At 33.8% G+C, this 21,942-nt stretch overlaps 4 protein-coding genes across 6 annotated transcripts; 2 read left to right on the forward strand and 2 right to left on the reverse strand.

Moving 5' to 3' along the window:
* The first annotated feature begins 878 nt into the window (after positions 1-878).
* Positions 879-6,833, forward strand: LOC130818344 (PHD finger protein ING2-like). 2 transcript variants are annotated; one of them, XM_057684499.1, is made up of 8 exons: positions 879-1,112; positions 1,211-1,282; positions 1,370-1,560; positions 5,142-5,205; positions 5,572-5,828; positions 6,187-6,225; positions 6,400-6,549; positions 6,633-6,833. In XM_057684499.1, exons 1-7 carry the CDS (start codon positions 1,067-1,069, stop codon positions 6,511-6,513), a joined length of 783 nt encoding a protein of 260 aa, XP_057540482.1. In that variant the 5' UTR covers positions 879-1,066; the 3' UTR covers positions 6,514-6,549; positions 6,633-6,833. The 2 variants fall into 2 exon arrangements, with proteins under 2 accessions (XP_057540482.1, XP_057540474.1); XM_057684491.1 differs by having other exon boundaries at positions 6,400-6,833.
* A 1,186-nt stretch (positions 6,834-8,019) lies between these two features.
* Positions 8,020-11,292, forward strand: LOC130823607 (protein SINE1-like). The gene is made up of 3 exons (XM_057688289.1): positions 8,020-8,252; positions 8,742-10,135; positions 10,632-11,292. The coding sequence occupies exons 2-3, from the start codon at positions 8,750-8,752 to the stop codon at positions 11,091-11,093; spliced, it is 1,848 nt and encodes a 615-aa protein (XP_057544272.1). The 5' UTR covers positions 8,020-8,252; positions 8,742-8,749; the 3' UTR covers positions 11,094-11,292.
* Positions 11,293-14,249, reverse strand: LOC130823615 (photosynthetic NDH subunit of subcomplex B 2, chloroplastic). Its single transcript, XM_057688301.1, has 3 exons — positions 13,712-14,249; positions 12,230-12,670; positions 11,293-11,572 (listed from the first exon to the last, which is right to left on the reverse strand). The coding sequence occupies exons 1-3, from the start codon at positions 14,180-14,182 to the stop codon at positions 11,375-11,377; spliced, it is 1,110 nt and encodes a 369-aa protein (XP_057544284.1). The 5' UTR covers positions 14,183-14,249; the 3' UTR covers positions 11,293-11,374.
* Positions 14,250-14,840: 591 nt separating this feature from the next.
* Positions 14,841-20,490, reverse strand: LOC130822765 (YTH domain-containing protein ECT4-like). 2 transcript variants are annotated; one of them, XM_057687683.1, is made up of 10 exons: positions 20,339-20,490; positions 20,210-20,248; positions 18,729-18,818; positions 18,450-18,520; positions 18,210-18,345; positions 17,421-17,491; positions 16,167-16,757; positions 15,884-16,096; positions 15,569-15,715; positions 14,841-15,466 (listed from the first exon to the last, which is right to left on the reverse strand). In XM_057687683.1, the coding sequence occupies exons 3-10, from the start codon at positions 18,754-18,756 to the stop codon at positions 15,317-15,319; spliced, it is 1,407 nt and encodes a 468-aa protein (XP_057543666.1). In that variant the 5' UTR covers positions 18,757-18,818; positions 20,210-20,248; positions 20,339-20,490; the 3' UTR covers positions 14,841-15,316. The 2 variants fall into 2 exon arrangements, with proteins under 2 accessions (XP_057543666.1, XP_057543665.1); XM_057687682.1 differs by lacking the exon at positions 20,210-20,248 and having other exon boundaries at positions 14,843-15,466; positions 20,339-20,484.
* Positions 20,491-21,942: the final 1,452 nt, after the last annotated feature.

Consider the following 21,942-nt stretch of genomic DNA (forward strand, 5'->3'; position numbering starts at 1 on the left):
TGGTATTGACAGACTCGTCTTTAACCTCATAGATGTTTGATAAAACCTAACTCATATGACTTGAAATTTGATTTGACTAAGAATTTTAATCATTCTCACTTGCAAGTGATAGGATATGAACTTGATACAAATTGGACATTATCGGATTCAAACTTAACTCGAACTTTAATATAATCTAAACTCTAAAGTATATCTTATTTAGAATTAGACATTATAAAAATTAGAATAATTTGCGAATTATATCCTTAAAGTTTGGTTGTTTTGCGAATTACAGTCACTAAAGTGTCAAAATTTACAGATTCAGGCCAAAAACACAGAAACTTCAACCACTTAAACTAAAATTCCGACCTCGAAATTTTGTGTTTTGGCATAAACCTACAAACTTTGGTACTTTGGTGATTGTAATTCGCAAAATTGCTAAACTTCAAAGTTGTAATTCGCAAATATTCAAAAAAATATAAGAAAATTACTTTTAAAAATCCTAATTTGTTTATTATAAATGTCAAAATCACTACATTGAATTCAGATTTAAAACACTTAATAAGTTTTTAAGGTGGATAACAGGTTAAAAATGACATGTGTTATTATTTTAGTGACTCACAGGTTTTAAAAATAACAAAAAAAAATTATTTAAAAAAAAAAAACCCTAAACAACTCTAAAATTAAATTGCCATCAAATTTAAATTTAAAATATTAATTTAAAATTGAGATTTTAAAATTTCGTACGCTTGAAATTTTTTAAAGTAATTTTTCCAAAAATATTTGTAATATAATTAAATATCTTAATCACAATTAGACTTTTTTTTTCGAAAAAAATTATTATTGGACTTGAGCAATATATATAAAATAAAAAAATATATATGAAGTATATATTACGATATCTCAAAAATTTATAATAATGTAGAATTGTAGACATATAATTTTTGGAAACGAAAATTCCAATTTTATGTACATTTTCCGGTTGAAATTCGCCGCAACTACTAAAGGAAATGTAAAATGACCTAAAAATATTAGGAGTGCTTCCCTCCCTTTTTTTTCTCCTATTGGATTGATTTGAGAAGTGAAAATGGCGATTGCACGAACTGGTGTTTACGTTGATGATTACTTGGAATGTTAGGCTTCTTCATTTATTTTCCAATCAATTAATTCATTTCTTTCATTCTACAAATTTCATCTCTTTAATCTGATACTCAATTTCTAAAATCAACAGATGCTAGCACATTACCAGCGGAGCTTCAGAGACTTCTCAATACCATTCGTGAGCTTGATGAGCGTTCTCAAGGTACATTTTTTTGCTTATTTCCTCTGATTTAATCTTAAAATTGGAAATTTAGGTTTAATTTTGTGGGTTTTTGGGGTTGCGAAAAAGGAATGATTAATCAGACAAGGCAGCAAACGAAGTTTTACTTAGGAATTTCGAGTCAGAGCTCGAAGAAAGGTCCTAATGGTGAAGATGAGGTCGGGGTTGCAAAGTTGCGGAAAGAAATAGAAGGAACCCAAGATAATGCATTAAGCCTTTGCACTGAGAAGGTTTTACTAGCTCGACAAGCTTATGATCTCGTAAGCCTCTCTTATATAATTATGTAATGTAGTAGGTACTCATTTAGTTACTTGACATGTTCATTCCATTGTTAATTGTGGGATGTTGGGTTTGGGGAAAATAATCTTGTTTTTGGAATTTTCTGTTTGGTTTATTTTAAGATGGAATCCAAAAACGTATACTAATGAACCAACAAGCAAGATAGAAAGTTGAAACTTGGGATATAAAGAGGGCGAGGAAGAGCATGACCTGGAGGGCATGATTGGAATAGGATAGGAAGTATTTAGACTCACCGCTTACGGTTGAGATGATAGAAAATCAAAAAGAACGGAGAAGAAGAATTCACATGGAAGACTATTGTTACTATCTATTTGGTTCATCTGACCGACCTTAATCTTTTGGGACTAAGTGTTAGAATTTATACTTAAACAATAATGTTTATGGTATGTTCATGGTATTTAATAATATATAAGAATATCATAAATAACAAACCAAACAAAAGAAAACTAATCCTCTTTTCTAATTTCTATTGGAAAAGGAAATTGCTTTCGACCAAACCGACACCCCTTAATGTTGATTGTGAGAAGGCCAAGCCATTCATAAAGGTATATTGCTTTTACTTTATGTTTGGCACTGACAACTTATGCATGTTATATTTAGGAATTATATCAAGTAAACCTGAAGAGTTATGTAAATGAATATTTTGTAAATTTGGAAAATTAGACTATCACAACAAACACACAAGGGGTCAATTCATAATTCAATATGTATGCAACCTCAATCTAGTAGTCTGCAAAGATAAAGCAGGTCTAGTGCTGCATTTTAGTTGATCGTTGTTAATGTTGTTCCATATTTAGGTTTCTTTTCTTCTAGAAGCATTTTGAGTTACAAATTTTAATATAAAAGCAAAGACGCCTCATTGTTCTTAATTTATCTTATCTTCCCTTCGATGGTTCCCACATTTCTTCTATTATGTGCAGTTCTATGCAAGTTACAAGAGAGAAATATTGGCAAGATATACATAATGAGTTGATTTTTATTTCTGAAAATTAGACAATGCTACAACGGATTTGATATAATTACAGACTCCTCTTGTGGTGCAACCATCAGCTGAGTTGGAGGATGCTGTTCTAGATTAAGTTAATGGAGAAGTTTGACTTTGAACACCATGGATATTCTCCTGTGAGCTTAATTTATGGGGATTGTAATTAACCCTATGGGAAATCCCAAAACTCCAAATTCATGAAAAAAAGCTTTTGATGTGTTTCTTGAACCATAAAGTTGAACGGTATAAAGTAGTAACCAAAGAAAACATCAAGTCACCATTGTATTTGGTTCTTCATTAAGGCTCATTATCACTAAGATGACCTCACATTAGTAGTCATCAAGAATTGTATGGATAGTTCACAATATACTGAGGATATAACGTCAAATGTAATCTGCAGCACTAAACTATCAAATTATGTTGGCTAACTCCGCCCAAAGTCACAATTATCCATAATGGAGTAGTTCTTTGCACCGAAATGTCCTTCTCACAGGAAGTCTTTTCTTGATCTTGCTTTGACAACACCTTGTTAGTAGGTGATAGCACTTAAACCATTACCCTGCTTATTTTTTTTATATCAAAAAACTGATTAAGATGAGGCAGTATTTACGGGAGCTAACTGCTCAAAATGAATGTAGTTTTCATGACAATTCCACCAATTAAGACCCCAAGATGTTTCATAACATCAAGTATTTAAGCTAGTAAAAATTGTCTGAAAGCATGAGCCAAGTTAAAATTAACGTCCAAAAGTAAATTCACCTGTGAGGTGCTTATGGTGGCAGCTTTCCAGTTTAGGGATGGACAGGTGCCCCTTTTAGCATAGAAATGCATATTCACTTCCTAAAGAGACTGGCGCGTTATGTTACTAATAATATTAAAATGCCTAACCCAATCATAATATGACAGGGGTGCTTAGTATATCTTGAGTGTAGTTGTAAGTTTAAGTTCTTGAGTGCCTACAAAGAAAGCAAAAAACTGTTATACTATTAATGATTAAGTCGTGTGACCTATGATATATTGTTGATAACATTATAGTTTACGAGTTGGGAAAGGTTCATGATTAGATGAATACTCATCTTTTCTTTTGATTGATATTATTTAACCCTGGAATTTTCTTGAGTTGTGTTGCTTCTCTTAGTTTGGTTACAATTGTATATTGTTCTTTATGAATTCTATTGGGAGACACAAGTTCTTTGGCTTCAGATTATAATGGACTATAGGAAAATGACTCGGTAATTATGAGTGCTTTTTATTTATGTAAAGCTGCTGATAATGTTTGCTATTGATGGTCAATCGAAAATAATCTCTTTGTTTTACAAGGATACTTTCAACTACCAAAACCCTTCCTGTGATATGGGAGCCACTTAAAGAAATTGGGGGTATGGATTGTTTTTGTTGCTAGTTGCAATTTTTTTCCTATGGCCTGTTCACAACAGATTTGATGTTGCGAGGGAAAGGGCAGGAATTAGGTGGGTGCACAAATGGTAACATCTTTCATCTACCAAACATGAGAGGTTGAGGCTTTGTTCCTCATCACTCCTAAAACTGTTAGGTGTCGTTTGGTTTGTACTTTTGGCGTATACCAACATTTGATCTTCTAGTTCTAAGGACTTCAATTTTTTGAAAGTTGATACCCTCCCATTTTTCCTCACCTTATGAAATTTGAACCTTATTTGGCAATAATTTTCCCGTTTTTGTAACAAAGGAAGGAATTATGGTATTACATGGACTAAGATGGCTATGAAGACTTTTATATAGGGTGGTGACTGGTGAACATACTAGCACCAGTATTGTTGTTTTTAAGTGAACATATTTTCCTTTTATGAGATAGTGATGTTGATATATGCATCCAGTTTAAGAGTGGATGATTACAGGTTTACTTTCTTCCTCTATGAACAAATATTGTGTCCACGGTGCTTTTGGTGAAATATTACGTTAAATGTCAACAAATGGAAGCTTATACATTAATTATCTGAATCTTTTTGTTTGTCAGTTGTATCTTTCAGAACAAAGAGCTGTTTGTTTTTGTAATCATTCTAAAAGGAAATGCGTAATGTTTAGTTTCTAAAATTTGCCATAAATTAAAAATATATTTATTTTGAATTAGAAGCATGTTTAAGATATTTTGAACAGCTTAATGAAATCTGGCAGGTGTCATATACATTGTCACTTAGGATGCATAGAGAAGGATTCACTTAGTATGGTGTTTCCTTTCTTTTATCTTTTGATGTTCTCTCTGATGTAGTCATGTAACTCACCTCTAACTTTTATGCACTGTTTTTTCTTCACAGTTAATATTTGTGGATTTGGTCATTGTTGGTGGATAAATCTATTGGTACATATTTTTTGGTGGCTTGTCTTGTGGGATGCTTCATTGTGTAAAATGTTTGGAAAACTTGCATTTTTCTCATATATAAGGTCAAACGTTGAAGCCAAAAACCGTTTGACTATTATTGGGGACACTGAAATTTAAATTATAAGGTTCATATACTAGTTTGCATTTTTTATCCACAATTTTGTTCTTTCTAACTGCTGAAATGATGATCTTCTTTGCAGATAGATAGCCATATAAAGCGTCTAGATGAAGACCTAAACTACTTTGCTGAAGATCTAAAACAAGGTATTTTGCGCAGTCAAATGCAATTTATGCTTTAACTCTATACTTGTGATAATGCCTCAGTTACGTTCTTTCTTTGAAGTTTCTCCCTATGCGAATCTGAGGACTTTGGAGATCCACTTGTATTGTTCACTTAGCCTAATCTTTGGAGTTTGGTAATCCTTGGTGAATGTTTTGATGAGGGGAGGAGGTGTAGAAAGGCAGCCTTTTTATTGTTGGTGATATGTTTAAGAACTATTGCTTGCTTATTGACATTGTATCTCAAAGATCCTAGTCAAAATCTTCTAGTTGTGATTGTAGCCTGTATGGCTAAGTTACAGAGTTAGGCTTGAGTTCCCTTCTTGACAATTCTCTTTTGTCAATATGCAGAGGGAAAATTAGCACCAGATGAGCCTGCCATTCTTCCACCCCTTCCCATAGTTACAGCACCAAAACCTGAAAAGCAGAGGAGTGCATATGGAGCACCTCACTCAAGGCGCTTTAATTATAGAGATTGGGACCGTGAGCCAGACAAAGATTCAGAATTGATGCCACCTCCTGGTAGTCACAAAAGGGATTTCCCTGTCCCTGTTGATACTGATCAACCCATTGATCCAAATGAACCAATCTACTGTGTTTGTCATCAGGTCTGTATCAGTTAAAGTATACTATTCTGTCCCCTTCAATATGCATCATTTACAAATAGGGTGTTTTCAAGTGAAGTGGGAATTCAATCACAAATAAAGAGAAATTGAATTGTGCAGATAATATTAAAAATGAGTTGAAATATGCGGATGAGATTAAAAAAAAATAGTAATTACATTTCCAAATAAGGAAAAGAGGCAAATAAGTTAACAATCTAAAATAGAAAATGAGGTAAATCGAGATTTGAGAGGGACGGAGAGCATAGAGATTAATTCTTAGTTTTCTTTTTTAGTGGTGTAATTTGAATGTATATGATCTTGGTCAACAATTTATCTAAATAATGCATATTCAATGTTGCAGGTTTCCTTTGGAGATATGATAGCATGTGACAATGAAGCTGTATGTTTAAACCTTTTCCCTACTATTTCAATTTTTAAATTTCATATGGCGCCCTCCTGAGCAAATTCTTTTTTGTGGATATATGATGCACATAAACACTACCAATACATGGTTGATAGCTTGTATTTATCTCGTCGATTTCTGAAAGTAACTCCAAAATGTTGTTTTCTTCAGTGCCAAGGTGGAGAATGGTTCCACTACGCATGTGTTGGACTAACGCCCGAGACAAGATTCAAAGGGAAGTGGTACTGTCCAACTTGCCGAGAGCTCCCACAATTCCGGTCTTGAATCACTTGTCTGTGTTTTAGCCAACTCACAAGCCAGGTTTGACGAACAAAATCTTACTCAGTACCCATGAAAACGATACTGTTAAGTTAACTGTCTTCTCAGATTCTGCGTGTTTTTAGGCCACATTGTAGGTGCATAAAGGGGAAAACAAGCTTCCCAGATGGTGGGACTTTTGGTTTTACTGTTAATTATGTTTATTAGTTGTAAATATGATGGCCTTGGGGTTTTGTCTCCGACAGTTTGAAAGATGTAATAAGCTGTGGACCATTAAACTCATGATTAGCTATTTCTTCCAATTAAAGTTTGTATTTGTTTTTCTAGTGACATGATTTTTTTTGGCAACGTCTAATTGATTTGATTGCCTTGTACCGCTTCTTTTATCATCATTACTCTTTACTATAAATTTCCAATGAGATGAAAGCTCAATATATGAATCACAATAGGGTTTTTCCTATTTTTAAGATGTTCGATCTCACAATTTCCTCTAAATTTAGAAGTCTCGAATATATTTATTTAGATCTCAAATACTTGAAAAAATAAAAAATATATTGACCCTTAAATTTTATTGTTTACTTTTGTTTTGCCAATGGAGCATAAGAAGCATTTTTCACTCTAAGATAAATGAATCAAAAACTTCCTCCATGTAATTATATATTTGAGTGGTAATTTTGATTAATTTCTTACTTTTATACTATTAGAGTTTGATTCCTTGTCTAAGAACAGTAATGATGAGGAAGAAAAAAAATTAAATTTTGAATTGAGTTTTGAAAAATAAAGACTATTTTAAGATTCTTAGGGGAATAATGTCAAGTGTTAAAGAATCGATTCAACTAAAAGCTTAAATTGATGAATAAAATTCTAAGGTATATTTTATACTCTAACGCACTCTCTCACACGAGAACCCTTTAAGAGACCTATCTCGTACCAGGAGTACATCAACAATGGCTTAGGCCTCTAGTTTTTTTAAGGGCACAATTTACAAAATAAATTTAATGTCATAGTAAAGTAACGTTTTAAAATCTGAATTTACACTATTTTATGACTATCATTAATGTCATTATTCATCAATTTCATTAAAATTCAATTCGCGCTCTAAATTCTCTTTGAATTCCCATAACAAAAAACTCTTTCAACTAATCAAATTAAATTTACTTCATCTTTTCTATCATTAATGTGAATTCACTTATGAAATACTCACCTTCTCATCTTCACTCAAATTCTATTTTTCTTAAATTTGCAAAGAAGTGAAGAACTCAAGAAATAACCATTAAATATGAACTACTGAAAATATTGTTCATTTCTTCTTTTTGACTTTATCTTTTTTTTTTCTTGTTTGTAAATTTTCTTATATTCGTCCTCAAAACACAATGAACGAAACGTCGCCGTCACGGACACTATAAAGCGCGCAAATCTGGCAACCAATTCAAACTTGTAAACAAATTACACATTTTCATAAATACAATACCCCAATATTCAAACAAATTCAAAATAAATACTTGTAAGGACTTAATGCTGTAATAATTTTTGTAAAACCCTAAAAATCCCTTCTCTGTTCATGCATTACAACTGCTTTCTTCTCATTTTTTTCATCTCTTTTCTTTCATAAGATTTCGGCAACATCAATTTCTTTCACACCCTTTTTTATTTTTTTGATTTGATTGATTTCCCTTAAACAAAGTTACTCTTTCACAATCTCCAACGGGAACTCAGCTTTCATCTTTCTTATCTGCATATCCCTGGTAATTTCAATCCTGTACAGTTGTAATGTCAATATCTTTGCTCCAATAGAGGTTTTGGGGTTAAATTCTGGGATTTCATGGTGTCATTGATCTGGGTTTTAGTTAAGTTTGATGGGTTTTTAATATTTCAGCATAAAATGTGTTTACATATTGGATATCGTATATCAAATTCTTCTGAGATAAACAAATTAGTTAAAAAGTTGAGAATTTGAGAATTTTATCTTCGCTTATGATTTTATAAATAAAATTTATAATTGAACAAAATACTTATTTTCGAACACAATCTTAGTGTATTATTTTGAATATTGAGTTTTTTACCATTGTAAATTTCATTACTTTCATTTATTTTGTGATTCTTAAAGCAAATTGGATGCGGGTTTTTCAATTCTTATGCAAATTTGAAATAGGTTGTTGAATTCTTTAGCATATATACGAAGAATTCAAAAAAAAAAGTGAATTGTACTAATTTGTTGTAAAAATCTGAACCAGGTTACCAAATGGGTAGGAATTTGAGCCCTGCATTGCGTCAAGAACTAGCAAATCTAGAAAAAGATTCAGATAGTAGAAGATCTGCAATGAAAGCATTGAAATTACATGTGAAAGATATGGATTCGAAAGCCATTCCCCTCTTTCTTGCTCAAGTTTCCGAGACCAAAGAATCCGGTTGCTCTCCTGGAGAGTACACCATTTCAATCTATGAAGTTCTTGCTAGGCTTCATGGACCTAACATTTTGCCCCAATTAGATGATATCATGTCTTCAATCATTAAGACTTTAACTACTAGTGGAGGATCATTTCCTCTTCAACAAGCCTGTTCTAAGGTAGTTCCTGCAATTGGAAGGTATATGATTGAACCAACTACACAACTTGAGAAGAAAAAGACGATTATCCGTTCGCTTTGTAAGCCTCTTTCAGACTCTCTTTTGGGTACCCAAGAGAGTTTATCTTGTGGGGCTGCCTTATGTTTGAAAGCCCTTGTGGATAGTGATGATTGGAGGTTTGCTTCTGATGAATTGGTGAATGAAGTTTGTCTAAAGCTTGCTAGTGCGATGGAGGATAAGGCGACTCAAACGAATTCTCATATGGGTTTGTTGATGTCGTTGGCTAAGCACAATAGTCACATAGTCGAGGCTTATGCGGGGTTATTGATTCGTGCTGCATTGAATATCTTGAATGATGGGTTATCTAAGAATTCGCAGAAGCGTTTGACAGCCATTCAGATGGTGCATTCATTAATGAAGTGTTTAGATATCAGGAGTATTTTCTCGGAGCGAGACTCTATTATTGAGGCGATGGAGAAATGTCAGTCTGATCAAATGCCGTATGTTAGGGGAGCTGCGTTCGAAGCAATGCAAACCGCTAAAAGATTACTAGTAGAGGAATTGTCGAAGATCAGTTGTGATGAGGATTCGGTGACTGGCTCCAATTTTAGTAGGAGTAGTAATAGTGTGAGACGAAACTTTTCAAGTTCAGGGAGTCAGTCACCTGAATCTGTGTCACCCGAATCAAAAGCCCTTGATTTATTTTCCGAGTCTTTCATGGATTCTTCAATTTCGATGACTCAATCTTCGTGTAATACGAGGAAAAAGGTGAATAAGAAGCAGTGGAATCAAGAAAATGGATTCTCCAAAGATGCTAGTGAAAACTACAGATCGCGTGCATCCACAGAACAAGATGAAGGTTCTGATAATAGAAGTTATTCTGATGCATTTCCCGGGTCTATTCCTTGTAGTATGGAGAATGGAGTGTCGAGGAACCGCCCTCGGAGTCTAGCAAACGGTGCAGTCAGAAGGCGACCGCAGACTCCTGCTAACGGAGCTTTAAGAACTCGACCCCAAAGTCCAATGGACGGAGCAATGAGAAGCCAAACTCCTAGTCCACAGGTAAAATGATTTACATAATCCCAGTGTTTAGTTTTCTTGCATAGGATTAGATGAAAGCATAGTATAGTTCTGCTACATAAACAAGTAAAATTTGACATGAGTCTAGAAACATGCCAATTTGTGAACACAAGACCTAGCGCGACATGTTCCAACACGAACTCAAAATACACCCAAATGCGCACCTCTACCTGTATTTTTGCTGTTGTAATTTGCTGTCGTGTTTATTCGTATGCAGTATGCTATGCTTTACATGGTTGCGCGAAGATGCAAAATACGAACATACTGATTTTAGTCTATGACTGATCTGCTTGCTGATTTCAGGGATGCCTATAGATTAAGTTACTTATATGCTATAACATGCTAGAGAACATTTCAATTTGATGCCCATTTTAGGAAGAAGAACTCAAGGGCCCCATATTTAGTCCATCGACTATTGTTCTTTTTATGCAAGAAATTGCTTAGCTTAACCTAACAAAGTTCCTCTCGGTGTTTACAGAGGACGCGCTCTCAGATTGATGTCGATAACATCAAGATCTTTAGTACTCCAAGGAAGCTTGTTTGCTCACTTCAGGATCATGATGAGAATTCTAACTATGACAATCAATCTAGAAGGCGGGGAAGTTCATACACATCCAATCGCGATTGGAGACCTATCGCTAACTATGATGATAATGGCTGCTTAAACAACCATAGATCCAAAAATGGATTTGAAGATAACCTCTGTGGTTCTACCTCAGAATCAGTCTTATCAACTGAAAATGTTTTGGCCATTGCTAATGGCAACGTCTCTCCTAAAATGCTCGATAGAGGTCAAATTCAATCTATAAAGACAGTGAAAGCTTCAGGGAGGAAGATTTCCACTTTGGTCTTGTTCATCTTCTTGTTAATAACTTTAGGTCTTGCATCAGTTTTGTTGATAGGTGAGCAGGATGAAAACCGTAACCTCGTTCCAACGTAGGCATTTAGTTTATGTACCATGATTAGTGTAATGGAGACAACTACATATTAGTCAGTCGACTCGAGATGTTTCATCTAGGGTTATCTAGGGTTAGATCTACGCAATCTTACCCTTGTTTTTGTTCATTTCTGTGTTATCTTCTTTTGGGTGTATGTACAAATTGCTCATTATTCAAGAGTTAAGGTTCCACAAAGTGACATGGATGAAGGAAATTTAGTTTCAATATAAAAAACCAATCAAGTTACAAGGATATTTTCTTTACAAGTAGAAGTAATTACAAATTATGTGAGATTATCATGCTCAATAACTTGAGCACCCCTCCATTCCTCGCCTGGGTTAACAGTAACTGGTACCAACATTGCAGCAGGGCCAGTGCAGATGAAATAATCCCTGCCATATTTATCAAAGAAGGATCCTGGGCTCGATAAGTATATGTCCTCGAAACCCAGTCTGATCACTCGAAATACGAGCCCTTTTCCCTGAAACGTAAAAAATGTAGGTGTTTCAGAGACGATTGTACAATACAGTTGCACCGAAATAAGACAGCATCGGAAAAATATGCATTTTAGTGTCGTTCCAATAGTTTTCTTGTTCCTCACCATCGAAGAATCTAAATTTACAAACTTACTTTGACGGAACATATATCAGAGTTCATTAGGAGCATGCAGTCCAAGTAATGTGGTGACATTTTTGAGATCGAATATCAGAGAACATATTCTAGGATTTCAACGATAAGCTTAAGTTTTTGGTTGAGTTAATATCTTGACATAGTATCAGAAGCCAACGTTATGGAAGGTCACGGGTTTGAATGTCATCCAAGTCTCATTTCAAGTGGAAATCTTTCGTGTCAGGTATGAAGAGGACCTGTGTTGTACTACACTTTTATCCCAAAGACTCGTGTGAGGTGGTGTGATAGGGTATATAACATATCATGAGCTTTAACTGCTGAGTTGGTTTCCTGACTATATTGTTGCTACATAACTAAAAAGCATGTATCGGCAATTAAGCATAGCAAGTTTTCTTTAAGCTGTACTGTTAGCTTGGTATCACATTGGGTTTCTAATTATAGTAATAACTACAAAACTGGTAACAATGAACTGGAAACAACAAAAGAAGGTTAAAAAGACCGTGATTACCTGATCAACCGTCTCATATTTTGATGGTGGAGTTCGGAAGAATGCCTTGGATCTCTCCGTAGGAGGCGCTGTATATACCCTGCTAAATTTATTCTTGAGAATGGTAATTGGTTCATTTTGGGTAGTCCATTGACCAGTCTTTGGAGGAGACTCAGAGCTGAATGAGAACAAGCCAGGTTCGTCGACTTTCATGGCCTCGCTAGGGGAGAGAATCTCGAAAGGTGAAGATAACGGGGGGTGGGAACAATAAGAGCAACCCTGCAGTCCTTGTATTCCTGATCCATCGCGTTTTTTGAATTTGAGATGACTAAGTATCGCACTTGTAAGATCTAATGACTTACGACCATTGTTCTTCACAAGAACTGCTGATGCCATGCTTTCAGGATACAGGGAAACTACATAGGTTATGTCGAGACTTCCACTAGTACAACCCAATTCCACCTGCAAGAACAATCGTATAACGAAGTGAACTGGTATCAATGTCGATAGTTTATTATCTAGTTGCAAATAACGAGTCTTCTACTCGACTTATTTCAGAAATTATCATCTTCATTAACGATTTTTTTGGCCTTTTTCCATCCCGATCTATAAGACTATGATGATAGATGATCAAAATCATTGAAGAAAAAGCGTTGTGATCGTTCACAATAAGCTTCTTAGAGGAAGCTTTTAGATTCATCATAAAGTAATAAGTATGCATTCTACTCTCAACGATTAGGCTAACTCATGTAGAAATAAAGTATGGTTCCTAAATCTCAATTTAGAATTTTTTTTATTTTGGGTAAGTTAGAGAATCATAGGCAAGGGGAGTTGGGGATATAATATTATAATCCTTTCTGTAGGCGGTGAAAATGGTTCTCACAATTTTTTTTTTCGTTTTTTAATATGATCCGCAAAATTCAAAATTTTGTCTTATCCAATCAATAATTAAATTACTCTTTAGTTTTTGTCACTCCCCTTAGTAGCAAACTCAAAGTGCCAAATAACTATTTTCTAAATAAAATATCACATAAAGTCTTCCTCTTCACAAATATTATTTATAAACATAGAGAATTGTAGGAATACTTATGCCAATTTAATAGTAAATTCAAAATTTCACAAATGAACAATAACACACTGAAACCCTTTTCACAAATATTTTTTGTAATTTCAAAATTTAGAGAATTAATCGAGGGAAATTCTGAGGAAAAAAATTATCGTCAATAATACCATAATTTGTTAATCTCTCTACAATAATATCAAGTATATTAACTAATTTACAAATTTATTTTGCATATAATCTTATATAGTTAAATTATTTAACAATGTTGGGTATATTATAAGAAAACACCGTTAAATTGGTATTATTCGAAAAGTTGGTATTATTATAGAAAAATAAGGAAAAAATTATATTATTCTCGATAATTTTTCTAATTTTGATCATTTAAAAGGTGTCCGGCTGCACAAGAAATTCAATATCAAACAGATGATCAAATAATGTACCTGAACAGCATCAAAAGAATCAGAATCAACATCCTTAACAAACCATTCAACCCCAGTAAGCACAGACCCTTTCGGGGTCGCCGAACCAGGCTCAGACCTTCTAAAAGGGTCAGGTTTCTTAGCAGAAACAACAGGTTGAGTAACATCATTAACCACTAACCCAACCCCACCTTTGGAATTAGGAAATGTGTACAAAACCTCCTCAAATCCATCATCTTTCCAGTAAACTTTAGGCTTATAAGAGGTAATATGTGCATTGGATAGGTGCAGTTTCAGTGAGCTTCCATTTCTGACACTAAGCTCAACAATGGGAGTGTTAATTGTGGGATCAGTTGAATCTAAGAAGTTAATACCTTTTCTTCCAAATTGATCATTGAGAGATTCAATTAGAGAAGAAGGTGTTGATGTTAATGATGATTTGGTGATTGTGGTGATGGGTTTCAAATGGGTGAATGGGAGAAGAGAGGCCATTCAATTAGGGTAGGAGATGATGGGGGTGAGGTTTGAGTTCTTTTCATCCTCTTTTTTTTGGGTTTGTGAAATGAGATTATGTTTAAGGGTGGTGTGGGACACACAAACACCCTTTTTTGGCTTCAAACGAACTATGTATGTTTTGTTCTCCTTTTGTATTATGTTTTTATTTCTGAGTTTGCTATAAAAAATGATGTTTTTTTTTATATTATTTTTTTAGTCCTATAATTTAATTTTACTTATTAATCACTCTAAATTTGTCATAATTATAATTTTTATAAAATTAAAATTTTGATAAGTTAATAGAATATGACAGAAAATAAGAAATTTGTAACAGATTTAATAAAGATAGAGCTCGTAGAAGATAATAGGAAAAAAATATGAATTTACAACCAAAAAACATTTCTTGAGACTATCTCATCATAAGACGAAATTGTAATTCTTTAAGTAAATTTGATACGGATTTGTCAGTTATAATTGGTTGTTGAATACTTTAGCATATACTCTTTCCGTCCCTACCAAAATTCACCATATAATTCAAAATTGTAAGTTTTTTAAGCAATCAAAAGGTGTAAACTCATAGGAATAGGGAGAATACATTTTAAAAAATCATAAAAATAATGAATAGTACTGATTTGTCATAAAAATCTGAACCAGGTTGCCAAATGGGTAGGTTTTATATAGAAAAAGATGGAAAGCACAAAAGTGACTCTTTTAAGAATTTGCTATGAAAATATATAGCCTTGTAATTAATAAAATATTCTAAAACTCCGATCAATTACATCAAGTCTTCCTATGCAACTTAGCTACTACTACCATGCCAAATCCTTTCACTAAAAACGGCATATTATCTGCCCTGAAGAGGCTACATAAAATTTTAAAAAAAATAAACATAAAATAAAAAAAAATAAAAACAACCATTTTTTGCAGAACTATCCCACCTCACCTCAAAAAAAATGGAAAGAGAAAAAAAAAAAAAAAAAAGGTAAAGTCTGAATGAGTAAAATGGGAACACCTATAAACTAGCTTAATTATTAAGCTCAAAACTAAAAACTATGCTGGACTCTCACTCTGCAATCAAAAACTTGTGAATTTGCCAGCCATCATGTGATATATTCATCACATTCAACCATATTAAACTTCATTAGTAGCTCCATTTTTTTCTCCTTTGCTGATATCGGGAACAGATTCTTGTAGGGTGTTTGACTGGCTGTTAGGTGCAGCTGCCGATGCATCAGTGAAGGCTGTAGCAGAGTCCAGATGTCCAGAGTTCTCATTATATACCTGCATAAAGAGCAACATGAATACAACTTAGCACAGCGGGCATTACAGGAAGAAACCAACTATTCAAAGTTACGAAGCAACAGCCGACTGTATCAAATCAACCTGCTTCTGGTATTGTAGTCTTTTAGCCTTCTTCTCCTGCAAAGCTTTTTGCCGTGTCTCGTAAAATTCAAAGTCGTCTAAGATACTAGTCTTGTTTAGATGGGATTTGAAAATTTTCACCACTTGAACAGCCTGCTCGAGTTTAACCTGTAGCATCAATGGACAATGATTAAGCTGTAGAATTCAGCAATAAGCACAAGCATCAAGCAATCAACATGAAGACAAAAAATTTACAGTAAAGGACAGTTGGTAAGCTCGAGCATAGCGAAAATGAAACTATTCACTGCACCGTATGCACAAGGAACAGGCGCTGACCTCTTGCGTGTCTCTACTATTTGTAACAGGCTTGTTGTCATTGTTCTCAAGTGTAATGTGCTTCAACACACTATTGGGGACATCCTTGACTATGTGCCACTTGACTGGAAAGCATCCAGTCCACTTGTCTTGTTGCCAAAAGTCCATGTTTTTGTTGAAATCAACAGGACCAACCATTTCTGCAAGCCCAACAAATTGACCACTAGCATTTACCTAATACAACATTAGAAGCATCAGATCCGAGAATTATGAGAAAGGCCATTGGCAAACACAAGACACCTACCGAAAACAACAAAAACACAGGGCAGGAATCAGTTTTCCCTATTGCTTCCTGATATGCTGCATCTAGCTTTTGATTCCCAGTGGGGGTACTTGCCCATACATTATACTTGATACTCTTATGGACGTCATCCTCACTATACGATTTAATAACAAAGAACTTAGCATCCGAGTATATCTCAGGAAAATCTTCTTTGTTATATTGCTGCTTGTCAGGCATCATGGAAAGTGTCTCTTCTTTGCTATTTGCTTTCTGAGTCAGATCCTGCCCTTTCACAGCCAATTTAACATATCCAAAACCTAGCTGGTTTTTCACATCCTTTCCTCTAGGTCCCTTGCTTAGCTCATTCAGACTATCCTTGTTTTCATTCCCATAGCTGAAGAACCCATTGTTAAGCCCTTTAGATGAATGCTTATTGTCAATTGTTTGCCAAGCGTTCCAAGTTGATTTGGGATTGTAATAGTTCAACCCATATGCTGACCCACTGCGGTAATTGTTTCCTAAATGACCATACAATTGATCATTGAGGTGTGACCTGCCCATATAACCACCACTTTGACCGATCTCAGAACTTGGCCGCCGCTGTTGCAGTCCCTACAAATATTACCAGTGCACATTACACTTATTGCATATTTACCCAGCTGAAAATGAAACAAGTCATCTACAGCAATGAGATTCCAAAACAACAATGCCAAAACCTTAATCCCAACATATATGTTCTCATACATGAATCCAGAACAGCAAAAAAAAAAAGAGGAAATGAGTCAACGCTAGTAATGTCCACAGTACCATAAATCAATTGGAAAAGAAAGGCAACGCACAATTGCTTTACTTTCAATACCTCTACTACCTCCCAACATAGCAGGTGACCCACTAAAATGAAAAATAAATCAGCAACAGACCAGGATACACAGCACTAAAAATCATAATAATAAAGTGGGAAAATAGGTAAAAGGTGAAAACCAATCATGTGGTACAAGATGAAGAGCAAAGACCAACTAGATTCAAGATCACAGCATTGACTTACTTCAATTACCCTAAAATAAAAAAATGTTAATCCGTGTGGATCAGATATGAAAAATAATAACACAGCATATAATGTGCAAAAAAAAGATCTTGTTTCAAAAAAGAAACAAGCGAGAAAAAAGCACAATTGTTCACCACAACACCAAAAGCCCTGAAACAAACTTAAACAGCCAACAGACACCTGTATTTCTTCAACAATACTAAAATCAGCAAGAACCAACTATCACTTACCGAGTGCAGATCAGCTCCATCATAATTCAGGTATCTATACTCATTCCATAAGTTAAATGGATCCTCAAAACCTGCATGGAAAACAAAAAAACCATTAGCACCAGCCTGTTCTAATCAATCATCAGCACGACATGCTTAGGTATTTAAAAAGACGTCCAGTCAGCTAATGAGCATATGACTAGAGCACAAGATCTATTTAGATCAGAGTAATCCATGCCCTACTGTTAAAACATAAAAGCTGACATAATAAAAAAAGTTCAAGGAGTATTATTAGCCTCCTACAGTGGAAATCTTCAGTCTTAATTTAATGAAAGCACGAGCCACACTTTTAAAGTCTTGAATTATAGATGTCCCCACTAAAACAATATGTCCTTACTCCTTAGCCTATCTTACTGACAAGCAAGACAGGACATACACTAATTATTAGCTAACTTGCAGAACGTGTCCACATCCATTAACAACAAAAGTAGCTCTCTAAAAGACGCAAATATATTTTCGAAATTTACAAAAAAAATATATAATACTCCATCTCTTTTCAAATGTCCCATTTGATTTTGAGTTACTATTCATCAATCACTCTTAATTTGTATTTTATTATTAATCCATGCATTAAGACATAGTCAAATGAGATCTTGTTTAATTCGTCTCAACATAAGGTTTATTAATATTTGGTTTTTATAATTTTTAATTATACACAATTATCGCTATTAAGTATAGAATTCTTGCATCGGCAAACATGTAAAAAGCGAATGGAACTTTTGAAATAAAACAGAAGGAGTACAAAACTACCTCCAGGATAGTAAGAAGTGTATCCATTAGTCGAATAGTACATGTTCAGGTTGGTTAAATCCTGAACAGGCATCGTAGAACGCTCATATGGTTTAGCCATACTACTTATCCCAGTGCGTGAATCAAGCGAGCCAAACTGCATAACATTCAGTAAAGGACTTAGAGTAAAAAATATCAGTGTCAAGATATGACAAAACAAGAACTAATAGATCAAACAACATGCATATTAAAACTACCTACCTTTGTTTGAGGCACTTCAAGAGATTTTGTCTGAGAATCCAGACTTAGCTTCTCCAACAAATCTGCTGCTTCTGTCAAATAGCAAATTACATAAATCATATATGAGAAAAAGTCGTGAAACAACTAATTGGCATGACAAAAGAAAATATTTTTACTACAAGACCACACATAATTACTTTATCGTGAATTAGCAGCCAAAAGCAAGATGCAAAAAATATTGAAGTACATACGAAAGGGCAGAACATAGATGATCACACAAATAAAAATTCCAGGATTTACCACTTGATTGAGTTCCCATTGTTGCCATATTAATAATGGAAGTTAGGTAAGCTCAAGAGATCTGGAACCTCTTCAAGATATGCACAATAACTGCAAGCAAAAGCACATCATACAATTAAAAAAACAGATGGGCATATTTATTGGCGAAGCGAAAAAAACGCTCCAAAGTACGGATAGAATGATAATTTCATGCTACATAGGAAGATCCCCAACCTCAAGCATCACATATGATGGAGGAAAGCAATGGAAAAAATCTATTATCAACCAAAAACAAAACCCACAGTGAACACTGAAAAGTTTCGTTCTAACGATTGCACTATTGAAAATAACAGGTATTTAAATCTTCATTGCCCATCAAAATACAAATACTTCAATTTACATTTGTCAACAAAAAAGCAATATACTATGCCACCAAATTTCATGACAGTACAAGCTACCTCAAGTTAAAAATAAAGCTTGATATTTCTCAAAATACAATCAATTTCTTTAAGCCCAAAAATAACATGTTTTATACAGAATCTCCAATCCAATTTGTAAAATAAACAATCATACAGAAAAACCACAGAAAATTAACCTTTTCCTTAAAGAAATATATTGAACTTGGCAAACCTAACTAAATCAAGATACAAAAAAAAAAAAAGAATACCAACAGAATATATTCAGTTTTCATGCCTCAAAATAAAATTACCCTCAAACTTGAACCTAAACCCATGTTAAAATCAAACAGCGCTAATACTCAATAGTATCAAAGCAGAACAAAACCAACAAAAAAAGTTACAAAGTCATAAATCATAAAAAGACAATACTTAAAAGAAAAAATACCGTAAATAATACAATATTTTGTTAATTTTTCTATAATAATACCAACTATTGATTAACTATGAATAGTACCAACTTAAAGAGGTATATTCCTAAATAATACCAGATTTAGTTTATAAACTATTTTTGTACTGTAATCACCAATTTTTAACATGTAAGAGATTTTCTAGGAAAACACCCATTTAACTTTTTATTACCCATGGTTAGTTAGTATTATCATAAGAAAATTAACAAAAGGTTGTATAATACACATAATTTTTCCTACTTAAAATTCCTTAGTCTGAGCTAAAACCATATAAAAAATAGCATGATTTTGAACATAATGTCCGATCCATTTCGTTAGTATAAACCATCTCTTATTATACAACGTAAAACATTTCATTGTATTGAAATCAACAGTAAAACCCCATAAAGTGATCCTTGTCCTTAAAGAACGGAATTGCACCAAGCGAATCTAACTAAATCAAAATATATAAACATCAGAACAAAAGGTAATACCAAAACCAGGAAAAACTTTCATGCCTCAAAACAAAATCATCCCCATACTATAACATAAACCCTTGTCGGAATCAAACAACAAACTAAAACTCAATAAAATAAGCTCTCACCACAAAACGAAGCCAGCTAACATACTGTTTGATATAAAAAATGACAAAATTTACCCTTTTGGCTGGAAAAACCCTAGTTTGTGAGCTAAAACCCTAGAAGAATACAATCAAATAACACGCCAATTACAGATCGAAATGGTGAAAACGGGAAGGAAAAAGGAGTGTACAAAGTGGAGGAGATACCTGAAAACAGAGATCCGGCGAGAAGAGAGAGAAAAATAGCCTGGGACTCTCGCAGTTTGGGGTATGAGGCTTCGAGAGAGAAGAACGGTAGCCGCCAAGAATAAATTGGGTTTTGAAACAAAAGGAAGAGAAGGATGGAGGGCACCCGAAATATAAAGCCCAAATGTCAACCCCTAATTTCTTATTCCGTTTTGTACGAGACATTTTGAAACAACATTAAAATAAAAAGTTTATTAGCTAAAAGTTTTTATTATTGTGCTATTTAATCTAAGTATGAGGCATTCTCACTGTGAAATTGTCTCATATAAGAATTTACGTTTCTTTATTTATCTTTTTTTCACACAAATTCGTTGTCTGTATTGAACTAACTCGATATATACTAAAAGTTTTTAAGTCATCACACAAAATTTTAAAGTGACTACTTACAAATTAATATCTTAATGTAATTAGTTATAACTTTAAAGTAATCACTTATAATATTATGACGATTACTTTTTATATTCTTAAAAGAAAACTGATCACCTATAATCTTAAATAATCACTTGTAATCATAAACAAACCAATTAGAGGAATCGATTGATTGTGTGAATATGTGTCTCATAGTGAGACGGTATCGGAAAAAATCTAGGCAATTCTAAAATTTTGTCCAGTTACTTAATGTTGGAATTTGACAACATGTAAACTACTATTGTTACAGTGAAATTTCTCAACTCTTAAATCACTTGAGTATAGTCATGCATTTTACAATTATAATTATCAAGTAGGTTGTAGGCCAGATATTTATCTATTTCTGATAGATGAACTTATTCAATCTTATAAAACCACTTACTTCATTTCAAACCGTAATCAACCCGGAAAGTTGTTTTTATATCCAAATTACAATGGTAATAACGAAATAGTCATGTCTGAGAATTCCTTAAATATAATAGGATAATTCTACTATTTGAATATCATTAGGTAATTCTATTGAGTATGGAGATGTGGACTTGTGCATTGTGAAAACTGAAGTCCACAAAAAGTCGAGAAATATGGAAAGGTATGGGCTTTAATGACATGTTATGTGTGTAAGTCCATATCTCACAACAAAAGAACATGCACAAAGTTCCTAATGTTGAACCACCCCTTAATAGAAACAAAGGACGACTTGGGATGAACATAGGTAGCCACCAATACATCTCTTCCATTTCATTTTGATGTGTCTGCCCAACTTAGTTCAATTTATAGAGAAGAGAAAGAGGTGGACAAGGAAGCATAGGTCGTGGCAAAGAGAACTTTGCATACAAGCAAAGGAGGAAGGTTAAGGAAATCGTCACAACCAACCCAATACATAAGCTCCTCACAAGCTTCATGTTTTTTTTTAAATTAACCTAATCAAGAGTTTAAGACCTACGTCTTCGCCTTCAAATTCTCTCTAGCCCTTTGGACTTTTAATGTCTTTATTTTTATTAATCACTTTCATAGTTTTTTAGATTACAATGAAGAAAATACGGTTATGTTTACTCCAATAGCTGTTGCTACCAAACTAACAACTCTTTCTTAGTGACTTAAGTAAAAATTAACAACAACTTCCTCTTATTTTTCAACTCATACATAATTTAGCATAC

The sequence above is a fragment of the Amaranthus tricolor genome, chromosome 1 (assembly GCF_026212465.1).
Source record: "Amaranthus tricolor cultivar Red isolate AtriRed21 chromosome 1, ASM2621246v1, whole genome shotgun sequence".
NCBI lineage: Eukaryota > Viridiplantae > Streptophyta > Magnoliopsida > Caryophyllales > Amaranthaceae > Amaranthus > Amaranthus tricolor.

What these genes read in the sequence shown, in the direction of transcription:
- LOC130818344 (XM_057684491.1), top strand. Translation starts at nt 1,067, where the DNA reads ATGGCGATTGCACGAACTGGTGTTTACGTTGATGATTACTTGGAAT. An exon ending in CTCGACAAGCTTATGATCTC is followed by an intron (nt 1,561 to 5,141) that starts GTAAGCCTCTCT and finishes TCTTCTTTGCAG; the next exon opens with ATAGATAGCCATATAAAGCG. An exon ending in TCTACTGTGTTTGTCATCAG is followed by an intron (nt 5,829 to 6,186) that starts GTCTGTATCAGT and finishes TCAATGTTGCAG; the next exon opens with GTTTCCTTTGGAGATATGAT.
- LOC130823615 (XM_057688301.1), bottom strand. Translation starts at nt 14,182, where the DNA reads ATGGCCTCTCTTCTCCCATTCACCCATTTGAAACCCATCACCACAATC. An exon ending in ATTCTTTTGATGCTGTTCAG is followed by an intron (nt 12,671 to 13,711) that starts GTACATTATTTG and finishes TTGTTCTTGCAG; the next exon opens with GTGGAATTGGGTTGTACTAG. An exon ending in AATATGAGACGGTTGATCAG is followed by an intron (nt 11,573 to 12,229) that starts GTAATCACGGTC and finishes TTTACGTTTCAG; the next exon opens with GGAAAAGGGCTCGTATTTCG.
- LOC130822765 (XM_057687683.1), bottom strand. Translation starts at nt 18,756, where the DNA reads ATGGCAACAATGGGAACTCAATCAAGTG. An exon ending in TTGAAGTGCCTCAAACAAAG is followed by an intron (nt 18,346 to 18,449) that starts GTAGGTAGTTTT and finishes AATGTTATGCAG; the next exon opens with TTTGGCTCGCTTGATTCACG. An exon ending in CACTTCTTACTATCCTGGAG is followed by an intron (nt 17,492 to 18,209) that starts GTAGTTTTGTAC and finishes TTTTCCATGCAG; the next exon opens with GTTTTGAGGATCCATTTAAC.
- LOC130823607 (XM_057688289.1), top strand. Translation starts at nt 8,750, where the DNA reads ATGGGTAGGAATTTGAGCCCTGCATTGCGTCAAGAACTAGCAAATCTA. An exon ending in GCCAAACTCCTAGTCCACAG is followed by an intron (nt 10,136 to 10,631) that starts GTAAAATGATTT and finishes CGGTGTTTACAG; the next exon opens with AGGACGCGCTCTCAGATTGA.